The 26,451-nt window shown below is 36.4% G+C and overlaps 2 protein-coding genes across 4 annotated transcripts in view; one reads left to right on the plus strand and one right to left on the minus strand.

Moving 5' to 3' along the window:
- Positions 1-10,324, plus strand: part of rbks (ribokinase) — a 47,266-nt gene extending 36,942 nt beyond the window's left edge. For all 3 annotated transcript variants that reach the window (XM_017476535.3, XM_017476534.2, XM_017476536.3), the window contains exon 9: positions 10,092-10,324. In XM_017476535.3, coding sequence (XP_017332024.1) covers positions 10,092-10,265 — 174 coding nt within the window. In that variant the 3' untranslated portion in view covers positions 10,266-10,324. The remainder of the gene's footprint in view (positions 1-10,091) is intronic.
- A 5,132-nt stretch (positions 10,325-15,456) lies between these two features.
- Positions 15,457-20,390, minus strand: mrpl33 (mitochondrial ribosomal protein L33). The gene is given in 4 exon segments (NM_001201048.1): positions 15,457-15,896; positions 19,118-19,224; positions 19,992-20,010; positions 20,367-20,390. Coding segments are annotated over 4 exon segments (198 nt in total). The 5' UTR covers positions 20,389-20,390; the 3' UTR covers positions 15,457-15,846.
- Positions 20,391-26,451: the final 6,061 nt, after the last annotated feature.

Raw genomic sequence — 26,451 nt, forward strand, 5'->3', positions numbered from 1 at the left:
ACAGTCTCAAATTAAACCCAGGCCTGCATTCATCATTCTACCACCCTGTGGGTGTGAGAGAAAATCATCTGATGTGTATAAACGTCTGCAGACTAAACGTGCCTCTCGTATCCACTGTACACACACACCCAGTTGGACAGTGGGTGGGCTGACCTAGACAGCACAGCTCAAAGTGGGTCCAGACAATCCAAATCAGAAAGGCCTGAGCTCAATGAGGGGGACAGGAGAAGGACCCACCACAGAGCTCCCTACAGGGTCGGGGTTTACTGGAAAAAAAAACAACAAAAAAAAGCCCGCTCACCTCCTGCTTGTGCGGGGAGAGTGATGTCATCATATAGACAGACGGATTAGACACACAGACCACCAGTGGACATTGGACATCATAAGATTGTCTAGCTACGTGTCACAGCAGTGCACTCAAACTATTTGGGGAGGAGAGGATTTTCCCATTGCTCACTCTCTCTCTTTTTTCCATTTAGTACTACCCTTCAGAAGCTACATAAGATATTTGCATGTCTCCCAGAAGACAAAATAATATCAATTCACACCAACCATTCTATTCACAAATTTACATCCCCCTGGCTCTTAATGTGTCGTGTTGTCTTCTTGAGCATCAGTGAATGTTTGCACCTTATGTAATAGTTGTGTATGAGTCCCTTAATTGTCCTCAGTGTGAAAAGATGGATCTCAAAATCATATAGCCACTGCTGAAAAGAGGTCAAATATGCAGAAGATGCTGGAAAACCATAGGATGTGCAGGACCTGGAGGATTTTTCTGAAGAACAGTGGGCAGTTTAACTACTCATGACAAACAAGGGACTCGTGAACAATTCTCGCAAAACATAAAAACAGTTGATAATCATCCAGGTAACAACACACAGTATTAAGAATCAAGCATATGTAAACTTTTTAACTGGTTAATTTGTGGAAATTGTCATTATAGTGTCTTGTGGACTATACGTAAACAACTGTTATGTGAAAAGATTTATTAGGGCAGTACTAAATAAAAAGCGAAATGCAGTTTTAAAGATAACTAAACATCTATATATGATCCCCACTGATCCATATTGAACACTATATATACAGTGTTGTCAAAAAGTATTTCTTCTGGTTTTGTGTACATATATTTTTTTCAGAATTGGGTCCAGAATTGTTTCAGAAATTAAAACAAAATCTAAGATAAAGCAAAGGCAACCTGAGTAAACACACAATACAGTTTTAAAATAATAATGTTATTTATTGAAGCAAAAAAGTTATCCAATACCAACTAGGCCTGTGTGAAAAAGTATTTCAGTATCAGAATCACCTTTATTGACAAGTACCATGGGTTTACATGTACAAGGAATTTGTCTTGGTGTACTGGTGCTTAAAAATAAAAGTAAAATACAATAAATAAAAATATATATTTTTTTAAATAAACATTTGCAAGGTAACATTTGCACCTGTAGTTACTAATTCTCCAAATCTATGAAAATGCATTTATAATGGGGTTCAGCTGGACTAGACACAAGCAGGCCTGATTACCGCAAACCCTCATCAATCAAATCAACACTTAAATAGAACTTTTTCAACAGCATGAAGTTGGTTACCCAGTACACACTATGCCAAAATTGAAAGAAAGTCCATAAATGAGGAGGAAGAAGGTGATTGAAACATATCAGTCTGGGAAGGGTTACAAAGCTATTTCAAAAGCTCTGGTACTCCAAAGGACCACAGTGAGAGCCGTTATCTCCAAATGGAAAAACTCTGCTCAGTAGTGAACTTTCCCAGAAGTAACCGACCTTCCAAAATTCCTCCAAGAGCACAGCAACTACTCATCCAGGAAGTTACAAAAGAGCCAAAGACAACATCAGAGGACCTACAGGCCTCTCTTACATCAATAAAGCTCACTGTTTATGTCTCCACTATCAGAAAGGCACTGGGCCAAAAAAAAGTGGCCAGACGAAAACCACTGCTAACCCAGAATTACATTAATCCAGAAGAACATTAAGGTTTGTCTGAATTTTACCAAAACACACCTTGATGACCCTTAAACCATTTGGGAGAATGTTCTGTGAACTAGTGAGTCAAAAGTGTTTGGAAGACAGGGGTCCCGTTACATCTGGCATAAACCAAAAACACAGAATTCCACAAAAAGAACATCATACCTACGGTCAAGCATGGTGGTGGAAGTGTGATGGTGTGGGGATGCTGTGCTGCTTCAGGGCCTGGGCAGCTTGCAATAATTGAGGGAAACATGAATTCTGCTCTCTACCAGAAAATCCTAAAGTAGAATGTTCGGTCTTCAGTCCGTAAGTTGACACTCAAGCGTAACTGGATTATTGCATTAAAAATAATTACTCCAAAAGCATTGGAGTAATTTCTAGTCCTAGAAGCAAGTGAAAGACTGATCTCCAGTTATTGCTGCTAAAGGTGGCACAACCAGATTTTAAGTTTAAGGGGGCACTTAGTTTTTCGCATGGGTGATGGGTGTTGGATAACTTCTTTTTTTTTTTTTTTTTTTGCTTCAGTAAAAATTTTTTTTAAATAAATAAAAACCGTATTGTGTGTTTACTCAGGTTGTCTTTGTTTTATGTTGTATTTCATTTGAAGAGCTAACATTATTTAGTATGAGATATACACAAAACCAGAAGAAATCAGGATGAGGCAAATACTTTTTCACAGCACTGTACTTGTCTTAAAAGTGGACAAGTAAATCAAGCTAACACCTGTTTTAAAAAAAAAACAAACAAAAAAAAACACTACCAGTCAATGAAAAAAAATATTTTTAGACATTTTGATAATGGCTCATAAATGAAATTTGTTTCTAAAACAAATGTAAATAATGAGGTTAATGCTTATGTGTAAATTTAGTCCAGGATAAATAAATGAATTTATTAATTAGTAGTTAATTAATTCGTGGTGTTTACTACTAAATTCCCTTCTCACCCAAATAGGTTTCATGTAGGGAAAGCAGACGGCAAATGCTTGGTGTCTTTGGGAATTTTAAGAAAGCTCTCAGAGTGAAGCGCCCTTATGGATCTTAGGGAAAGCTGCCAAGAGTGTGCAAATGTTCAAATCTTCATCAGTATTTCTATTAGTAATTTAAAATGTAAAATAGTTTTGATTTCTTTAACACTACCTACAGTAAGTCATAATATCTGCCAATGTTAATGCCATTTCATAATGTTAAAGCTTCATTATTATTCTAACATAGTCAAAAAAAAAAATAAAAAAAAAAAAAGCTGTCTGTGGCACAGTGGTGTCAGTGTTAACAGGCTGGATCGGAAGGGTCGTGATGGATCCTGGAGCCTATCCCGGGAATGCAAATTGGTGTATATTAGTAATTGCCATAATTTGTACAGATTGTTTCATTGTTTTCTCAAGCCATCTTAAACAGCCACTTTGTCTGATATCAGTTATTGATATACTGTAGCTTTTATGTGTTAAAGAATTGCATGACCTTCCGCATACTGTGGAAAAGCTTTCTTCATCATTGACCTGTGTGACCCATTCATAGTGACTCATACTGTAGAAAAGCATGACAGTGGAACGTGTCATTCCACTGAATGCATCACATGCCTTACATCTTTCCTTGTACCGTATACACACACATCTGTAGCTGAGTTTCCACTCAGGAGGTAGAGGTGGGAAATGAACCATTTTGATAGGATAATACTTTTGTTAGTTGGTGGACAGGTAAATCAATCTATCAATCTGTGATTTGTCTGTAGGAGGCTAGGAAGGTCCTGTTATCACACACCAGTCCCAATATTAATCAGTCTGAAAAGACCATCAGTGTATGTTTATTACAGAAAGAAGGTCATCATGGAACGCTATCATTATCCACCCAAACAACATTGCTGTCAGAGTTTCCTGTGATCTCAAGTGTATAAAAACAATATGATTTATTTGGGATATGTTGGTTTATTTTATTTTGGAGGAGAAATAATTAATATAGTGGGTGGAGGCTGTGAACTACTTCAGTTATTCTAGGTGGAGTAATTACCAGACGAGTGAGAAATTTTCCAGAGCTGTTCCATGACCACAACATAGTTTAGAAGCCAAATGGCTGCTCAACCAAACAGCTTGACGTGAGATTTACAGTAATCTGAAAGACAAGAATTTGAAGTCATGATGTGACTCCTTTTAGCAGTGAATAGCTGATTCCATGATTGGGGTGTCATTTGTGTCCCACAGATGTTACATTTCAAGTAAAGTATCCTTCACAGCAACCTACAGTATGTGCATGTTTCAGATAAATAACTTAAAACATTAACAACAAACCTGCCTACAATATTTTTGTCTGACCAATTCCACTATAACTATACTTTACCATGGCATACTGTATAAATATGAAAATATTCCAAAAAATTATTTTTTTTTGCATTAATGTGTAAATCCATTTAACATCTCATGCTTGAAACATTCTTTTCCATGAGTCCTCCATTATACATTCTTCATTATAGGTTATATATTTCAGAACATGCCAGAACATTTACTCAACCCTGTTACATGAACCTATTCACCTCCATATTCCAGAAATGTCTGGAATATTCCACAGGACACATTTTTAACAGGAAGTTGCATCATTCAAATTTCCGTAAGACCACAGGAAGAATGTTTTATTTTTTTGCCCATCATTATTTTTAGCTTATTTTCAGTAATATGGTGATATTATCTGAATAGTGAGAAATATATGAACTTCGCCTGAAAATCTCTTTTTACTTACAAAGTGGCATTGTTGGTCTAGAAGATATGCTAAAAGCCACTAAATACTATAACTTCAGGCCTAGAGCAATCATGTCCTCGACCCTCACTAAACACAGAGGGGGGCTGAGGACTGACCCCTCTCCAGTTCAGCCTTGTTCTTTTACTCACGTTGCCCAACAGTGAGCCAGATGAGAAAATATGACTCAACACAATGACATCCAGTCATCATCATGTACTGCCATTCACAGATGGTAATGCTAATTTGCTAATTTTCTTTCACATCATGTGTGTTTTAAAAAAAAAAAAACTGTTTGTCAGGATTAACTTTTAATTGAACAAAACTTTTGTAAGTACAGTTGCAATCAAAATTATTCAACCCCCATTGCAAATCAGGTTTATTGTGAAAATTTACAGACTTTCAACTGTTTGCAATGAACAAATCAAAAAAAGCAATTGAAATAGTTCGATACAATGAATGCTTCAAGTGGTTTCCCCAAATTCAACTGAAAATGCTTATAATGACTTCTCCAGTTTCAAAGTTATTCAACCCCCTGAATAGAATCCCTCAAAACAGCACACATATGGAGAACAGGTGTTGTCTCAAACACACCTCTTGCAACTTATCAAGAGCTTCATTAGTTGCACCAGGTGTGCTTGTGCTGGAGCACACGAAATACCTGAACTGGCTAGGGGTAGAAAATACATGTAATAACCTGGACGGGGCAGAAAAAGGAAGCTATCAACGGCTGTAACCAGATTTCTGAGAAGGCAGGTTGTGAAAAACCCTCGAGTGACTACAAAAGACCTGCAGCAAGACTTGGTGTAACAGACACTGAGGTTTCAGTGAACATAGTAAAGCGCGTACTAAACGCTGAAGGTTCCCATGCCAGAACTCCAAGACGTACATCACTACTGACCAAAAAGCACAAGAAAAGTTATAATCATATAAATACGCCACAGAAGTTTTGGGATTCTGTTCTGTGGAGCAATGAAACAAAACTGGAACTTTTTGGCACGAAGGATCAGTGGTATGTCTGGAGAAAGCAGAATGAAGAAAGAACACTCTGTCTACAGTCAAGCATGGTGGTGGCTCGGTGATGCTCTGGGGCTGCTTTGCATCCTCCCGTGTGGAAGGCAAGATGGATTCATTAAAGTATCAAAAAATCCTAGGAGAAAACATTATGCTGTCTGTAAGGAAGCTGAAGCTTGGGCATCATTGGACCTTCCAACAGGAAAATGATCCCAAGCATACCTCAAATTCCGCCAAGGCTTGGATGTAGAAGAAGTCCTGGAAGATTCTACAGGGCCATCACAGTCACCTGACTTGAACCCCGTAGAAAATCTCTGGTGGGATTTGAAGAAGGTGGTTGCATCACGCAAACCCAAGAATATTACTGAACTGGAGGCCATTTCTCATGAGGAACGGGCTAAGTTTCCTCAGGAACGCTGCCAGAAGCTATTCATCTCATTTGTAGCAGGTCATAACAGCAAAAGGTTGCTCTACTAAGTACTGAAGATGCTTGCCATGAAGGGCTTGATTAATTTTGAAACTGGAGAAGTCATTATAAGTTGCATTTTCAGTTGAATTTGGGGAAACCACTTGAAGCATTTATTGTATTGAACTATTTCAATTGCTTTTGTTTGATTTGTTCATTGCAAACAGCTGAAAGTCTGTCAATTTTCACAATAAACCTAATTTGCAATGGGGGTTGAGTACTTTTGATTGCAACTGTACATATTTGCTTTTAGCAGGTTTGAATATAATAAATCCAGTTAAGCCATGTTTATCCAACTTCAGTTTAAACTAAAAAGTGGACAGTTAACCTGAGATTTTAGTTTAAAGGAAAGCTCCTTGCTGAAACACATTAAATACATTTATTATTATTATTACATGCCAAAACATTTACTAAACCCTGTTACATGAACCTAGTCACCTCTGTGAAATATCTGAAATATTCCACAGGACACATTTTTAACACATCATCCAAATTTCCATAAGATCACAGAGGGATTTTTTTTTTTTTGCCCCTCATTCTTTTTAGCTTATTTTCAGTAATATGGTGATATTATCTGACAAGGTCACTTTGAAAGCACAGCCATTTTTCTCAAATTATAGATCGAAAGAAACTGAACAATATATCAAATGGATGCTAGTTAAACACAATTTGTGGATTTGTTCATTCTATGCTAATTATGAGGGGGACTCAAATGAAAACATTATTATTATTATTATTATTATTATTATTATTATTATTATTATTACTACTTTCTTAATTTTGCATTGTTTTATTGAAAATAGGTGTCATGGAAGTTGTCCCCCCCACACAAAATCTCCAAGTGTTCGAGTGCTGGATGAGCGTCTGGACAAAACAATTAAATTCCAATTTATGTTGCACTTTTAATATTTTCATTTGACTGACACTCATATTTAACTGCAAAATGCAGAACGAAAGAATGTCAAAATAATATTGTTTTCATAGATTAACTGATTATCCCAGTTTTAGTGGATCAATGCATGTTTTCTTAAACGGCACTGCAATGATGGGAAGAGTTTAAGCAGCTATGACTGTGGTGTCACTGCAGTCGCATGTCAAGGACGGAGGCGGTGGTAGATGATGCAAGTGTTGAAGGTGTGCAGTAACGCTAGGGGTCTAGGGTAGAGTCATTAGTATGAATAATCAGATGAGCTTCTGAGAACTGGTGGTGGAGTCATCTGTGGTTAAAGCTCAGTAAATTACAACATTCCTCATCGCTTTCCCATCTGTACTCCTCCCAATCCATCCCCCATCCGAGTCCTCCAGGCAGAGTTCTATACACAACAGTACACTACCATATTTGATATATTTATAATGAAAGGGCTTGGGTTCGGCTTTTATTGCTTAGTGACTCATAAATAGTTCGACTGTACAGTGCAGCTAATAAATGCCACCTACTGCATTTCTAATGCAAAATGACAAAGGGAGAAGAATGTATGACTGAGATGAGCTGGCGTCCCATCTACGATATATTTCCCGCCTTAGGCCCAGTGTTCCTGGGACAGGCTCTGGATCCACCACGATCCTAACCAGAATGAAGCGCTTACTGAAAGTCAGTGAGAAATATAAAAACTTCACCTGGAAATTGCTTTCTCCTTACAAAGTGGCATTGTTGGTCAAGAAGATATGCTAAAATTCACTAAATACTAATAACTTCAGATCTAGAGCAATCATGCCCTCGACCCTCATTAAACACACAGCGGCTGAACACTGACCTGCGTGACCCCTCTCCTGTTCAGCCTTCTTGTTCTCTTACTCACGTTGCCCAACACTGAGCCAGATGAGAACATATGACTCAACACAATGACATCCAGTCATCATCATGTACTGCCATTCACAGATGGTAATGCTAATTTGCTAATTTTCTTTCATATCATGTCTGTTTAAAAAAAAAAAAAAAAAAAAAAATGTTGGTCAGGATTAACTTTTGATTGAACAAAACTTTTGTAAGTACATATTTGCTTTTAGCAGGTTTGAATATAATACATCCAGTTAAGCCATGTTTATCCAACTTCAGTTTAAATGAAAAAAGTGGATAGTTAACCTGAGATTTTAATTTAAAGGAAAGCTCAGCAGAAATGTTCAGCAGAAATGTTCAATAAAAATGAAACTGGTAAAAAAAAAAAGGAACGCACCATGCTGAAACACATTAAATACGTTTATATTGAAGTAAATGTGAAGTGGGTTCTGAAGTGATTCTGGTGCTAAGGTTGTTGGTTGATACTGTATTTTTGGCTCTGGTGTCACAGGGGGACATTGCTAGCACAGTTACAATGGTGTTTATTAAGAGAAAACTATCTTTAAGTGATAATTGTCAGGTTTTGCTCCCAGCTCCAAAAAAACCACAAGAGAGCTTCTTTTTTCAAACACCATTGTCCAGTGACATTCAATGTCATATTAATGAGAAATCCAACAGAGAAGTAGTGCAGACAGTAAACATTGCACTCAAAGCAGCTATATAATGCTGAGTTGCGCTGAGTTATGAGAGGGACTCAGCTCAGCTAATTAGCGATGTAAGAGTTGATGAGCGAGTGTACAGATGAGGAAGTGAGAGAGCATTAAGGCACTGCTGCATCGCTGTCTTTAAGCAGAGATGGAGCTAAGGACTAAACCCCACTGGCACCGCTATCAGTAGGTAGTCAAATGGTATTCTGGGTAATGCAGGAAACATCCATCCATTTTCTGTACCACTTATCCTACACAGGGTCACGGGGAGCATGGAACCTCTCCCAGGGAATCAACAGAGTGCCAACTCATCATAGTGCACAATTGCACACACACACTACAGACAATTAGAGATGTTAATCAGCCTACAACACATGTCTTTGGACTGGAGGAGGAAACTCGAGTACCTGGAGGAAACCTCTGAAGCACGGAGAGGACATGCAAGTTCCCCGCACCAAGGGCAGAGGCAGGATTCAAACCCCCAACCCCAGAGGTGTGAGGCCACTAAGCCACCGTGCCCCCCATGCAGGAAACAATTAAACAATAATTGTATTATAAGTGGGCGCACGTTCGCCTAACACCTCCAGGGTTAGGGGTTCGATTCCCACCGCAGCCCTGCGTGTACTGAGTTTTCAAGTCCTACAATCCATTGTAGGCTGATTGGCATGTCCAAAGTGTCCGTAGTGTATGAATGGGTGTGTGAGTGTGTATGTGATTGTCCCCTCTGGCAGCCTGTCCAGGGTGTACCTCGCCTTGTGCCCCATGCTCCCTGGGATAAGCTCCAGGTTCCCCATAGGATAAGCGGTATAGAAAATGGATGGATGGATGGATGTATTATAATTAAATCCTTAAATCATATAATTTTCCTAACAATTGAAATCATCCTAACAATGGATTGTTGCAGTCCGGGTAGCTCTTCCTCTCTCTGAAGTCCAACACAGAGAGAATGAGGAGGAGTTTCTTCCTGTAGGCCATTCGGGCCCTCACACCTTGGACTATTAATACATAAGACATATAAATACAGGCCTTCGATTTCTCTGCATTTCTCTGCGATTTCTCAACACCCACACACCCAACATTCCTGTCAATACAACTTTTATTTGCTGTCTATATTTTAAATCGTTTATATTTTTCTTTTTCTATTTCTATGAAAGTAAACTCTGTTTTATGTTACCAGACAGACATGAAATGCATTTCACTGCACGTCGTACTGTGTATGGTTGTGTGCGTGACCAATAAAATTTGATTTGATGCTAAAATAAGTCTAAACGCCGGTGAAGATCACATTAATTATGCAGATTGACATGCAAGTTGTTCAGAGTGGATTTTTTCCTTTATTACAAATAACATTAAACTAAATAAACTACATGTTCAAATGAACATGATAGGTTAGAGCTCACACGTCTCACTTTTGTGCAGGGTGCTGGTGACAGTTTCATGGGTGCGCTGGCCTTCTACATGGCCCACTATCCGTCGATGCCTCTGGAGGAAATGAGCAGGAGAGCAAACCTGGTAGCTGCAGTGTCTGTGCAGAGCATCGGCACTCAAACATCTTATCCGTTCAAGAAGGACCTGGCAGCAGAACTGTTTTAACCCACCCTTAATATCGTATCTTCTTTCTATAGAAATAAAATCTTACCTCACCCACTGCACTGGCAGAATTGTGTGTCTGATATGTTACAGAATGTTTTTTAGAATGTTAAATACTGCATATAAATTTATACCACACTGCTGTTTAATTCTGAATTCTGATTATGCAGAAAGAGTGCATTATTTCTGCATGGACAGTAGTTTTAGCTGTAAGATGAATGATAGGACAGGAGAGTTTCCTGATGTTTCCTGTCTCTCAGAGAGAGAGAGAGAGAGAGAGAGAGAGAGAGAGACTGACTGGTTAGGGAACGACTGCTTATCACGCCTATAATAATAAGTAATTAACAGGGACTCTTGGGTGTTTCAAAACATTACGTCTATTAGAGCTGCAACAACTAATCGGTAAAATAGATAATCGATTATGAAAACCGTTGTCAACGGATCTCATTATCGATTAGTTGGTCTGTGCGCGGCACGGGGGAGATTTACTCATCACGTTACTTCTGTTCCGAAACCACGCTTCAGAGAGTAAATACTAAAGTTGTGACCCAAATGAAGTACTGTACACTTACACTATGCCTTATGTACTCTACTATCTAGTGTGTGGATTTTAGAAAGGTAATATCATCTAAAATGGAACGCTAGCGGGGGTTTTTTACTAACCGGAAGTATATGCCGCTTCCTACATGACGAAATAGCACGTAATGTGACGCAGAATTACATGACAGACTTTACATGACAGAATTACACTGTACATGACTTTCTTTTCTCTCAATGACCATCAGACGGAGGCGAAATCGTCAAGTGACTGAGGAAGAAAATGTGCGACCTCCAAGTCCTCTAAGGCAGTGGATCATTTTATATTAAACACCGCGGAGAAGATTTATAAACTTTATAAAGCGGAGTTTGTGTAGCACGAGCACGACAGTGTCGCCAGTTGCTTAAAAGGTTTAGTTTAATTTAAGTTTGTTGTCATTATATGCTGTGTCAGTGTAACTTATGTTCTTTATTATAACGGAAGTGATGTGTTAGTAACGAGGCCGCGTTGCTCCTCACGTGCTGTGTAGACGCGCTGATAGAGGGAGCGCGAGTAAGATCTGTAATGTCTAATTAAGACATTATGATCAAAAGTAAACAAGTAAAATAATTTGTCTAAAGGCCCTGAGTAACAGAAACCACAAGGTGCAGCGAAAGAGTTTTTATTATTAATTTAGGACTGTAGTTAAATTCAGTGCTTTTTGTACATCCATTAAAAGTAATGCATATATATATATATATATATATATATATATATATATATATATATATATATATATATATATATATATATATATAAGTATTTACGCATTTTTTTATGGGACTGAATTAAACTACAGTCCTAAATGAATAATATCTATTCTGGTGTGTGTCTGTGTGTATTGGGTTCTTTTCAGTCTTATATAATCAGATAAACATTTGTGTAAAGATTTAGTCTAAAGTTTATATTTGTAACACTCAGTTTGTGGATTTTATTTGAAATAAACGAAAAAATGGTACCGAAGGTGTGCCCCGTCCCATCCAATTAATCGAAAAAATAATTGGCCAACTAATCGATTATGAATATAATCGTTAGTTGCAGCCCTACTAACTATAAACTGGTAAAATGTGTGATGTGTCATTCATTAATATACGCAGTATTATAATCTTTGGAAAATCACTGTGGTATAAGTGGAATAACTCTCCAGCATGATACCACCCGATGTGGATTATTTTCATATAACTGCACAGTCTGCCTTGTGTTATTCCTTATATATGTGTTAGACCTACAGGTGTTCATATAAGATGAGAAATGGTGACTGTGAAGGCCATAGTATACGATTTACATCAAGCCATTCAGTGAGCGCTCCCGCACTGCTGACGGGGGCGGAGTCATTCTGGAAGAGACCACTCCCATCCCAATGTTTTATTATAAGATAAAGGCGAGTAGTCAGAACTCTAGCAGTGCATTTTCCGTACTCTGAAAAACTCTTGTTTTTTAGTACAAACTTTGTTATAGATTTTTATAATATGACTTATTTTATGACATTATCGAGTCAGTACAAAAACAATTTAGATTTCCAGCACAAAACTAAATGTTACAGATTTATTTATTTATTTTTACATATCAGTAAAGAAAGCAGCAAATTATATGAGATCACTTTTCAAAAAAAAAAACAAAAATCAACAACAAAAAAACAAACCATAACGAAGGCTGCTGGGTTTTTCTGCAAAAATAAGAAGCGAGTGCGACAGTCAAAGTCTCCAGAAGAACCGTGTCTGGTTCTGCAAGATGCTCAATAAAACTTACAGCTCATTTCCTTATAAATCTACACTAATTCTACCAGAGACTATTTTTAAATGTAAAAACATTTCATTTCGTTATTTTTAAAGGCATCATTGTTCTATAGCGTTTCTTTATACGTGCCTACGACTTTTGCACAGTGCAGTATATACAGCGACTGTTCCCGCTAAGGGGTAAAATAAATGACTCCTCAGTGTAACCAGTGTTTTTTTTCCCCCTTTAATTTGTTGCCCATGAAGTGTTTAGAAAATCATTTAGGAATGTACAAAATCTAAAATCTATTATCTGAAAGTTACTGAGCTGCATATTCAGTGTATAAACTGAATTAATTTAATTTAGGATCTTTAACATAATTTCAAAATGTAATATTTGCAAACTAGATTTACAGACTAACCACTTATTTAAATAATAAAAAAAGTCAACCTATTTAACTGTGTGCATGTGTGTAGGCATGTATTTGTCCAAAAATAACAGGAACACATGACTGAAAAATACACCAAGTCCTATTCATGTGCTTCGCAACCATAAAACAAGCAGTTCGATGGAATTCTGACAACATGACGTGTCCACTTCCATATACTCTCATTTTAACAAGGTCAGCACCTTGTTGAGCCTAGTTACAACACAGATCATCTTGGAATTTTCCTGCGATAAATAAACTCTTCACTTAACGTGTAACTAATGAAAGTTATTTTACCTTCTGCAATTACTTATCAGAAGCAAAATACAGTAAATCAGAATGAGGTAATATCAAATAGAAAACTACACTTGACATTTTATAGCTTTTAGAAATGAGGGTTAAATGACCCTTTAAAATATATTTTTGTACATATATATACATTCATATTTCTAATTATCAACTAAAGTCTATAAGAATGTAATGGGTGTAAACTACACGGTGTCCCAAAAGTCCATACCATTTTTTTTTTACAAACCATACCACTTTATTTACAAAACCTGCTCTACATGATTGCCTATTTTTTTAAAAACACACACAGAGTTGTTTCTCCCACTCACGAGGAACTCGTTAACACGCCTGGTGTTATGCATGTAACGCATGTCCATCAAAATGTTGCGACAACTTCCCGATCCAGCCATGAGAATAATTTCAATACGGTCTTCTTTTGTCAAAGGCTTTCTTAAAGGCTATCTGGAAAAAATATATATATAATATAAACTATGTATGAAACATTTTGGAAAACATTTTGCTAAAAAGTGTTAATATCCCCCATGGAGACTAACATGGAGACTTTTGGGACACCCTTACTTGGTACCATGTTGTATTTGATGGGTGGCATTTTGAACACTTTGGGCTTAGAGGTCTAGAGCTGACTTTTTAATTTTATTTATTTATTTTTTTAACACAACCTACTAACAAAAATGACTCACTTGACTAAATTAATAAAAAATGTGATGCAGATTGTATAATTTGGAACAAACTGTTCCTTCTTGAGGTGTTAAATACATAACTATCATTCAGACATAAAGTGCAGCATTTTACAATAAACACTATAGTTACAACACACTCATCTTTGCCATTTCCTGCCTATTACAGGGAAAGTTTGAATGTGTTGAAAGCAGGGCTTTTCATAAAATCAGACTGATAAACAAGGTTTTAAGTGATAACCATCTTATTTTCGGGCAGAATTGTTGTTGGTTAAAATATGCAATGGGGTTATTTGGTAGAATATGTTTACGTATTAGGATATTTTATGAAAACATGTTAAGCAAACAAAAAACACCTATAGTTTTCTTTAGCTGTCTTTGAGATAGATTTTTGTTTGTTTTTAAATCTTAGATTGATTAAACAATAAATTATAGACTCTCATTTTCATTTTAAATACAGTGTGGTACTGTTTCAAGTGTAGTAGCATATGCTCTCTTTTTCAGATTTATTTCTCAGATGCATGCTATTATGTGAATTATGTTGCTCCTATCACAATGCACTTAATAAGTAATTTATCCACACACAGGAAATAAAATGAATTGAGCTTTGGGGTGTTCCAGTTAGTAAAAACAACTAGTGGATATTCATTCTGAATTTGTCTGGTCAGACACACACACTGTTTTAAAGAAAAAATAAATAAATAAATAAATAACTGCGAAAAGTACACAGTACAATATACTTTCTGCATCAGCTTATGTTAAGTTTGGGCGTCTCATTTCGTCAACATAGGCACTTGATAATAATCTTGTGTTATTGAGAATGTTATGTTACTAATTATCTGAGAAATGTCAGTAATGTTGTATTACAGTTTTTGGTATTTCATATATTTTTTAAATCATCCAGCTAATTTAATTTTAAATTTTTTAAAAATCATCCTACTAATTTTATTGATTTTTATTTTTAATCAAAAAAAAATAATCAATAGGTCATTTGATAATCAATTATCAAATATAATTGTTAGGGGCAGCCGTAGTGAATCATTTATAAACTGATTTATTATGTATGTATTAATAAGTCATATAAAGTGTCATATCTACAGAACATTACACTAATATCTCATCTGCATTGTTCCTAAACACTGTATACTATGCCTTTTACACTATTATGCCTTACTACACTATATATTATATGCCTTTTACACTAAAATTATAATCAATGCTTATGTAATAAATTATATTTAGACTGATGTGATTTTTGCTCGAGTATAAGATCATGAATACAAAATATGAATTTATTAAGAATTACTTGTAATATATTAAGAATCTTTCAATTTTACTGAGATAAAACAATATTGTAAATAGTCACTAATTATATATATATATATATATATATATATATATATATATACACACACATTTTTTTTCTTTTGAGAATGGAGAATAAAGATTCAACTTCTCAATCAGTTGAAGCTGAGAACTCGAACAGTCTTATGTGATTTTATTTATTTTTTTATGTCTTTAAACAAAAAAAGAAAATGAATGTTTAATACAACTCTGTGTTGTAATTCAGCCATTTCACCATTAAGAGTTTATCTTCAGAAAAAGATATCCAACACTGGCAAACGTATCTAAATGATTAGTCACTGCAGTATTGCTTCTCAGCGCATTTCTCAATCTGTCATGTTGTGGAATGATCTCAGGACGTCCGGATGCACTGTGGCATGTCATCATGCTTCATATAATCGTGACCTTTCGGTTAAGCTCGGTGTAGATGAGTGCTCTTTCTCATAGCTGCTTCTTAGCTACGATTTGAAACAGTGCATGTTTAAATACACAAGCCTGAAATTCTTCAAGTGAAATCTCGTGTTTGGTCCATGTTTAAAGAGAGCGGATCTTCTTCTTCTCGATGAACAAGACGTGCTGGTTCACTGTGAATGAAAATGTAAAAATAAATAAATAAATAAATATATTTTTTTAGCAAGTTACATGAAAGCGATTACATAGAATTAACTATTTATTTTTAAACCATAAACACATTTTAGATTTGATTCAAGAAAGTGTCGCTGAAAACAAACTCGTTTATCTTTTTTTTTTTTACATAAAAAAAAAAGTACAGAAAGCCAAGAAGATCAATCACGTGAGAGGATTTCACATGGGGGGGGGGGGGGGGACATCAAACAGCATCTTAATATGTCTCACATGTGAAAGAGTTATAAGGTATGAATGAATTTAAGTATTTAAATCACAACTACAATATGGCCATGCTTAAGATATTGGGAGCAGATCTGACATAACTAATGAAGACTGATGAAACTTTTATAAAATTATACAAAAAGAAAAGAAGCACAGTGAAATGATTTCAAATGGTTTGTTTCGTTTGCTTTTTGAACATATGGCGATGATTCACTCAACAGTACTAATAACTAGACAGGCATTTTCTGCTCAGTATTAACTCCACAAAACAAGTGTAATAAAATAGATGAATTTTCACAAGCTACTTGATCCAATCTCTATGAGTAATTGTTTTCCTGTGAATCATACAAAAAAATGTTCAAACGGTTCTTAATTAAGAATGTTCTTTTTTATTATTATTTGAAAGCACAGATTTATTTTTAAAATCTCAAGTTGCATTTCAGCTACTGCACCATTATTTAAAAAGAAAAGCAATAGAAAGCTAAATATGCAGTAACAATATAAATCATTTCCTGATAATATTTACTTGTTTCTCTTTCAGTTACACTACCAGTCAAAAGTTCCTGAACACCCTATATTTTAACAGTTTTTGTTTAAATAACCATCATATTAAAAATACTCTCAAATTGGGCCTAGAAGTCAATTGAAAAAGTATTATTATTAAAGGTTTGGTGAAATGAGAACTGTTCCACATGACCATATTTTATTGGAAGTGTATTTATAGTGCAGTGCAAAAGTCTTAGGCACATACAAAGAAATGCTGTAGGGCAAAGATGCCTTCAAAAATAATTAAATTAAATGTTTCTGTACACACACACACACACACACACACACACACACACACACACTATAAAGAGCGACAAATGATAAATGAAACAGACAATATTTGGTATGATGACGCTTTGCTTAAAAAAATTAGCAGTCTCAGGTAGTACTAATTAGTGCGGTTTTATAAGGAAATTAACTGGTAAGTTTTACTGAGCATCTTGCAGAACCAGCCACAGTTCTTCTGGAGATTTTTTTTTTTTTTTTTTTTTTTTTTTTTTTTTTTTTTTTTTTAAGTACAATGTTTTACAAAGTGATATTTAGAAAAAATTAGCATTCAAATGATATTAAAATTTAAGAATCTGTACATGTTTTTAAATGATTTATGGATTAAATGTGGCTTGTCTGAATGTGAATTGCAGTAACATTTCAGAATATTAGCACATGAAATCCATCTTCGTTATTTCTAATATTGATTTTTTTTAAAAAGAAGAAAAAAAAAAGAAACAAAAACAAGGACATTGAGAGTTACTCTCACAGACCCATTTGTAAAACAAGTGGGTTGAGTTTTACTATCTGCAGCCTAGATTAAGCTTTTTTTCCTCTATGTATGATTACTCATTCCTCTCTTAAAACATCCTTTTCATCCGTGATGGAAAATGTTGCCTGCCATTTTTTATCAGAAATATTTCACATACAAATACAGACTGACTGTTGACATAGTTCAGTTAAAAATCAATAACTAAATGCAGTGTTGCGCAAAGAAATACTGTAAAGCAAGGATGCCTTAAAAATTATTAAATTAAATGTTTCTACATTTAAAAAAAAAAAAATACTATAAAGAGCAGTGAACTGTAATAAACTAAACAAATTCAATATTTGGTGTGACGACCCTTTACTTTAAAAAAAAAAAAAAATGCATCACTAGTCTGAGGTACTGGACAGTCTGAGATGGGGGTTTTTCCCAGGTTGAAAAGCAGTCTCAAACGTAGTATGTTATTTTCTTGACTGACATAAAACCATTTTCCTGGAATGTTTAATTTTTTTGTTCAAAAAGTAATGTTTGGAAATCCAAAATGTCTTTGTACAGACTCACTAATGCAGAAGTCATTAAATACACATCTATAACAAACAGGGTGCCTAAGACAGTTGGACCGTACTGTACAGAAGTTGTTAATAATAATAATAATAATAATAATAATAATAATGTATAAATAATTCATTATATTTCATCCCTAATATCTCAAATGTATAAACTGCAAACAGCAAAACTTGTAATGTCCACGAAACAACTCTTGCCAAAGTTAACCAGTAAACACATGCAAATATGAAGTTAATAAAATAAAGTTCTGGCAAAATCTTTATTCTGGTTCCTTGCACAAATGCATAGTGGTTACAGAGTTTCTCATCGCTTTTGTACACTTTTCTGGCAACAAGCTTCAGAATGTTGAAGGCTGCACTCTGATTGGCTCCCTGAGCTTCCATTTATCTACAATTTCACTCACTAGTTTCCAGCTGAGAACCTCATTTTTGAATACGGTGACACAATGAGCGTTTCAGAGCAAGATATATAGTGAAAATTCATAGGATTGTGGCTTTTGGTTTAAATCAGTAAAAAAAAAATTAATGTTGTCATTTGTAATAGCAGTCAAAAGGCCACTTACTGTGAAATGATTCTTTGCCATGTTTAATGACAAAAGAGTACCATAGTCTCTAATAATTACTATTACACTAAATTTGTTCATTTTATTTATTCATACTATTACACTAAATTAAACATAGTCCATTTAAAGGAAAAAACAACCCACCTTGAACTACTTGCATATTAATCTTTATAATTAACATTATAATCAAAGTCCAAGATTTATTTTGTAATGCTGTTCTGTGCTGATGTTTGTCAGTTTCATTGACATAACCAAACCTGACCTTTATGTTTGAATTTGCTGACGTTTTTTTGTCATCCTATTAAACGCTATTTTAACCCCACTAGTAATGTCCCCCTGTGACGTCAGAGCCACCAACAACCGGTAACTTCTCACAGGAATAACAAAAATACTACACCAACCAACAAATCAGCCCCAGAAGCACTAAACACCTCACAAACACTTCAATATAAACATAATGAATGTGTTTCACGGTGGAGTTTTCCTTTCAATACCTATTATTTGTATCATATCTTTTGTAAAGGTACCTATAGGGTCGTGTTTACGCAACACCAGTTTTTCTCGGAGTCGTCCTCTCTTGGTGTTGAAACAGTAACCTGTCCCTGCAGCACTCATCATCTGTACCAACACAGTTCTGAAATACAAACACGTCCATAAAATTCAGAGTTTTTATATGATTATATATATATATATATATATATATATATATACACACACACACACACACACATACAAAGACACACAGTACTTGCAAAAGTCTTAGGCACATGCAATGAAATGCTGTAGAGCAAAGATGCGTTCAAAAATAATGAAATTAAATGTTTCTCCATTTTAAAAAAATACTATAAAGAGCAGTAAACTGTAATAATTGCAACAAAGCCAATATTTAGTGTATCGACCCTTTGCTTACAAAAAATAGTAGTCTTGAGTACAATTAGCGCAGTTTTATAAGGAAATAAGCTTGCAGAACCAGACACGATTCTTCTCGAGACTTTGACTGTTGCACTCGCTTCTTATTTTTGCAGCAAAACCCAGCAGCCTTCATTGTGTTTTGTGTCTGTAAAGCATCTCTTACGTAATACGCTCCTTTCTTCACTGACATACAAACACTTTTCTGTAACGTTTAATTCTGTGCTGGAAAACTAATGTTTGGGAATTGAATGTTTTTTGTACTGGCTCGATAATGTAGAAGTCATAACATAAAAAATATATAACAAAGTTTGTACTAAAAAGAATAGGATGCCTAAAACTTTTGCCCAGTACTGTGTGTGTAGATGCAATAACCCTGTCTGTCTGTAGCACCATGATGCATAATAGGAGGTCAATAGAACTAAATGACAGACACAAGCAGCATTATTGTTGCTTAAGTGTTGGAATTTGTAAAGGGGTGATATGACTTACTTAGATTTGCTCTTGGCGACTAAAAGATTCAGGAAACAAAATAAAAGAGTATCTGTTATTATAACTGGCATCACAATACATCACATCTAGATATTTCATGCACATGAGCAACGTGAGCCTATACAAATATAAAGCGGGGCTTAGCAGTATATTTAGTTGAGAATTGGTGATATTCAGAGTGAAATCTCATTATGAATTTTACATTAGAATAATTATTTATTTTATTGATAATGATATTTTAAAATGAAGCACACTCTGCTCGTCTAGCTTGCTAATCAACTCTGGAACTAGATAACGTACGACTTACATCGCCACATTTATTTATTTTTAAACTTAAACCATATATTAGCGGCGGTTACATTTCTTTTTACTCACGGTTAACTGCGGTGAGAAACATTTTAACGCAAGGTTTTTCAGTATTGTTTCGATAAAGTCACATTGAGTTCAGGTAGAGCAACTTCCGCGAGAATTATGTTTGAACTTCCGGGTTATACAGCCCACCCGTATTGTGACGCTTGTTAATGAGTAAATACGGATCAGTGCCCCCCCCCCTTACTACCCGTATTGTAAAATCACTTCCTGCTACGCTAGGCACGGCTAAAGCGTGCACACTGATTGGTCAGTTTGACAGACTGTCAGAATTCTGTTGGCCAATAATTGAAAGGCGGGATTCGAATGATTGATGTAAAGAAAGAAAAAAAAAGAAAAGAAAAAACGAATAAAATTAACGCAATAAGTAGTATTTTACGTTAAACACATGGTTGTAAAATGATTATTATTTTAACCTATTATTTAAATGCTTTTTTTCTGAACATACTACTTGCTTTGTTTGATGATGGATAGTAGGATTTCACATTAAGAGTGATTTTATTCCACCACCCCCGCCCCCCATAAAAAAAAAAAAAGCTTTTTTTTTTTTTTTTTTTTTTTTTTTTTTTTTGGCAATTTAGAAGTTTTGCCTTGAACCTCCCTGGTTGGGGGTTCAAATCCTGCTTCCACCCTGTGTGTGCTGAGCTTGCATGTTCTCCCCTTTTTTCAGGGGTTTCCTCCGGGTACTCTGGTTTCCTCCCCCAATCCAAAGACATGCATGTAGGTTGACTGGCAGCCTACTGTCTTTTTTTTTTTTTTTTTTTTTTTTTTTTTTCCCCAAATGTTAATTAATGTTTATCCAATGAAAAAAAATGTGTGTCTGGCACAAATACCTCACATGAATTTTATGTTTGCTTCCTTCTGAAATTTTATAAAACACCCAAGGAAGTACAGTGCTGTGAAAAGGAATTTGCCCCATCCTGATTTCTTCTGGTTTTGTGTATATCTCATACTAAATAATTTTAGATTTTCAAACGAAATACAACATAAAACAAAGGCCACCTGAGTAAACACACAACACAGTTTTTATTTATTTAATTTTTTATTGAAGCAAAAAAAAGTTAGCCAATAACTATCATGCATGTGAAAAACCTAAACTTAAAATCTGGTTGTGCCACCTTTAGCAGCAATAACTGCAACCAAACGCTTCCAATAACTGGAGATCAGTGTTTCACTTACTTCTAGGACTAGGATTTACTCCTATGCTATGGATCACTGTCAACGCAATAATCCAGTTACGCTTGAGTGTCAATTTACGGACTGAAGACCAGATATTCTCCTTTAGGATTTTCTGGTAGAGAACAGAATTCATGTTTCTCTCAATACTTGCAAGTTGCCCAGGCCCTGAAGCAGTAAAGCATCCCCACACCATCACACTTCCACTACCATGCTTGACCATAGGTATTATGTTCTTTTTGTGGAATTCTGTGTTTGGTTAAAGCCAGATGTAACGGGACCCCTGTCTTCCAGACAGTTCCACTTTCAACTCATCAGTCCACAGAACCTTCTCCCAAAAGGTTTGAGGATCATCAAGATGTGTTTTGGTAAAATTCAGATGAACCTTAATGTTCTTCTGGGTTAGCAGTGGTTTTCATCACGCCTCTCTTCCATGGATGCCATTTTTGCCCAGTGTCTTTCTGATAGTGGAGTTATGAACAGTGAGCTTTATTGATGCAAGAGAGGCCTGTAGGTCCTTTGATGTTGTCCTTGGCTCTTTTGTGATTTCCTGGATGAGTAGTTGCTGTGCTCTTGGAGGAATTTTGGAAGGTCGGTCACTTCTGGGAAAGTTCACTACTGTGCCGAGTTTTTCCATTTGGAGATAATGGCTCTCACTGTGGTTCTTTGGAGTCCCAGAGCCTTTGAAATAGCTTTGTAACCCTTCCCAGTCTGATGTATTTCAATCACCTTCTTCTTCATGATTTCTGGAATTTCTTTCAGTTTCAGCATAGTGTGTTACTGGGTAAGACCTTTTAACCAAATTCATGCTGTTGAAAAAGTTCTATTTAAGTGTTGATTTGATTGAACAGGTTTTGCAGTAATCAGGCCTGGTTGTGTCTAGTCCAGCTGAACCCCATTATGAATGCATTTTCATAGATTTGGGGAATTCGTAACAATGGGGGCAAATACATTTTCACACAGGCCCAGTTAGTATTGGATAAGCTTTTTGCTTCAATAAATAACTATCATTTAAAAACTGGATTGTGTGTTTATTTAGGTTGCCTTTGTTTTATCTTAGATTTTGTTTTAATTTCTGAAACCATTTAGTACGAGATACAGTATACACAAAAACAACACAGTAGATGTATAGTAAACGCACTATGACACAAATATGCATCATCATCATCATCATCATCATCATTTTCTTCTTCAGTAACTGCTTTATCCTGGTCAGGGTCATGCTGGATTCCAGTAACACTGTGTGTGAGATGAGAACACACTCTTGATGGAACACCAGTCCATTACAGGGTGCCATGAGCACATGCATTCACACCTAGGGGCAAGTTCAAGTCACCAGTCCACCTACCAGCATGTTTTTGGGAAGTGGGAGGAACCCAAATACCCGGAGGAATCCCACGTGCACATGGGGAGAACATACTCCATACTGACTTGTGGAGATGTGAAGCAGCAATGCTCCCTGATGTGCCACCATGCCGTCAAAATGCATTATAGAAGAAGAATGTTTACTCAAACATTTGCCCTCTATTATTATCTATGGATTATTTGTTATTATGAAAGATGTAGTGCTGATGTAGACCCTGACTCATAAATAAATTAATAAAGAAAGAAAAAAAAGCCTACTCCATTAATATTGGACAAGAAGGAGGTTGGGGAAGAGAGAGGGGAAGTGATACTGCAGAAACATGCACAGCGTGTTCGGGAAATGAATTTGTTGGACAGTGCGCAAGGTGCCACCAGCTGGCAGGAAGTGTGTGAAATAGCCTGCGTCACTGAGGCCGAGACACAACACCCACGGCCTGCACTCTCCCATTCACACTGCTAAATTAGGCCATGTTCACCCTGCCTCTTTCTCTCTGCCACTGACATCAGCAGCACGTCATCAGGACTTGGTGTGATGGAAACCAAAGTGCTGAAAAAGGTCCAAGTATCTGAAAGCAGAATAATTTGTGCAATATCAAATATTCCCTGTCTAGCTTAAAAATAGACAAAAGGAGAAATGGAAAAAAAACCCACTTTAGTATCCATAATGAGTTTGACATTTTTTTTTTTCTGGAAAGCTATTAAGAAATAAAAACAGGGGAATAAAACCTAGCAACTTCATGTTGGTCTTAACTGTCTTAATTTATTTATATGTAATTACATATTTTTTAAAACAAGACAATGGGTGAATAATGGATAAATAGATGTGTTTTTATACTGTTGTCTTGAATAGCTCCAGAGCCCTAAGGTCTGTTCTTAATATCAGCTAAATAGAAATGTGTATGAGGAGGCAAGCATCTCTCACACACTTGGTTCTGTAATCCCACTCAGGCTGTTTGTGTGCTCGAGCTGGCCGTGATGTCATATCAAAGTGCATCATGTTGCCATGGAGATGGTAATTCAGAGGGCCAAATGATGATGGTGTCACGGCCTCTCGTTGAGCCCTACACATGCACCAGGTTTTTAAATTAGAGCTCATTAAATTAGGGCTTATTAAAGACAACTTGATTGCACGATTAGGCCATATTTCAGATACAGTTGACTCAGTCATGACTGCAGTGGCTCTGCTGGTTAAGTCAGGCCAAGTTTACAACAGATGAAGTGCAATATTGGGAAATATGACACTACATCATGAATCAGTTCAACTCTCTTGCATTTTCTCTCCTCTAGAGTATCCACACAAGTCGGCCTTCTCCAGCGTGTCAGAAAACCATGGACGTCCTGTTGTTCTCAGCTCTTAAGTGAACATTCATCCATGTGTTTTTGCACAGAAGCGCCTGAATTACAGGCTGTACGAATCCGTGTTTGTCAGTGGCAAATAAAGGAGTGACGCCGCCGCTTGCCCATCTGGCCTCCACTTTGGGAAGCATTTCTGTTCCGTGACGCAAGAAGGAGTGGGAGTGGATTGCCTTGTGTTCCCACAGAGAGGTGAGGAAAGAAAAATGTGTGTGTGTGTGTGTGTGTGTGTGTGTGTGTGTGTGTGAGAGAGAGAGAGAGAGAGAGAGAGAGAGAGAGAGAGATCGATCGAGAGAGTGTAAGTGCTCTGATCTCTGACATCCACCATGTTGAGGAGGAAAGGAAGGAGAGACATAGAAAAAAAAAGGAGTGGAAGAAGATGAATGGTCAATAGACCATAAAATGTAGGAGTGCTGGATAAACAAAGCAAGAAAGCAAGGGAAAGGTGAGATTAGCTTAGCTGGATCTAGGCATAGCACACTACTCATCTGCCTACACTCAAATGATCTTCAAGGGTTCTTTGGATAGTTGAGGGGTCTAAGATTTCTCAAGGTGTTGTATTCTAGGGTTGTCTATCAGACTTCTTTGGTTCCTTCCAGATGGACAAACAGAACCTTTAAAGGTGTTAGCTGGAAGAGAGCCACAAGAGGGCACACAGAATATGAATGGACTTACCACACCTACTAGTATTACTATTAGTACTAATGTAATACTACTATGAATACTGCTACTATTACTATGAATAATACTAGTACTATGACTAAAATAAATAAATAAATAAATACAAACTGTATTGTGTGTTTACTCAGGTGGCCTTTGTTTTATGTTGTATTTCGTTTGAAGATCTAAAACTATTTAGCATGAGATATACACAAAAACCAGGAAGAAATCAGTATGGGGCAAATACTTTTTCACAGCACTGTATCAGTCTATAGAATATATTGTTTCCAATCTGTTGAAATGTAGCTTATAATGGGGACATGAATGAGTAAACAAGCAACTGAAAGCAGTCTGCCTAGTGTGTGGTGTGTTTTGACCAATTAGCCTGAGCCTTGATGTTAGAAAAAAAGAGAGAAGGAACTACTATTCTGTTTTTAGTGAATATGACTAATTCAGTACATCTCTCTCTCCTCTGTAGTCCTGCCCTCCTTCCATCCCCAATCTCTCTCTCTCTCTCTCTCTCTCTCTCTCTCTCTCTCTCTCTCTCTCTCTCTCTCTCTCTCTCTGTGCTTGACATCCAGTGCTGTCTTTAGAAAGCCCACACTCTCTCCTGATTCAAATCTGTAAATCTGGTGGTAAGGTAACTGGTCACTTCTGTTTGCATCGTGCTGCTTGGTTACCTAGCAGCGGCAGTGGCAGTGTTTTGCAGGAAATTGCACCCCCCCTGCACAATTATCCTCCATTAAACCACGTATACGTGGTATACATATACGAAAGCGGCTCCATGTCTCTGTTTCTCTGTCATTCTGGCATGAAACAGCTCACAGTAGCATTAGGACCATTTGTAGAAATGAAGTCAGGACATTATTATATTACAGTATATAGTATATTCCTGTTTCTTTTCTACACACTGACACTAACTGTCATACACAATGTAAGTCAGTTTAACTCACAGGATGATACACACCTGTAAATCTGATCCTGAGCTCAGGTTTCTGTCTAGGTGGATTTTCCGCATGGGTTTCCTCCGGGTTCCTTCAACGGATTGTGAATGGTGAAATGGTGTATGTGAAGATATTAACAGTGATTTTGGATTCAATGTGCATGTCTTCTTTTTAGAAGAAGAGATTTGTGTGAGGTGTAGGGACAGAAATGATTGCGGTGGAGTTCATTGCTGAGTTCTGTGTGTGAGCGTTGTTCCTGCTGCTTTCAAGTCGTCCTGCAACTCTTTTCGTGTGACTGCTGGCTTCTCTCTTACCTTCCTTATCGTTATGTTGTAAAATATCTTGCGTGGAGAACCCCTCCAGGGATGATTAGTTGTGGTTCATAGACCTTCCACTTGCATATTAATGAACCAATAGGAAAGTACTGACAGGGATGATTAACTCTTTTTACCAGAGACCAAAAAATGGAATTTCCGCCTGTTTTGGTGGTGCCCATGTTCAGCATTGAATGTATTTGGGATGTCACACTCTACAGTAGTGGCTAATGACTCGTATGAAAGTAGACACTCAGGGCTTTAAGTATTTGCAGAATA

Source organism: Ictalurus punctatus, chromosome 9, assembly GCF_001660625.3.
Source record: "Ictalurus punctatus breed USDA103 chromosome 9, Coco_2.0, whole genome shotgun sequence".
Classification (NCBI taxonomy): Eukaryota; Metazoa; Chordata; class Actinopteri; order Siluriformes; family Ictaluridae; genus Ictalurus; species Ictalurus punctatus.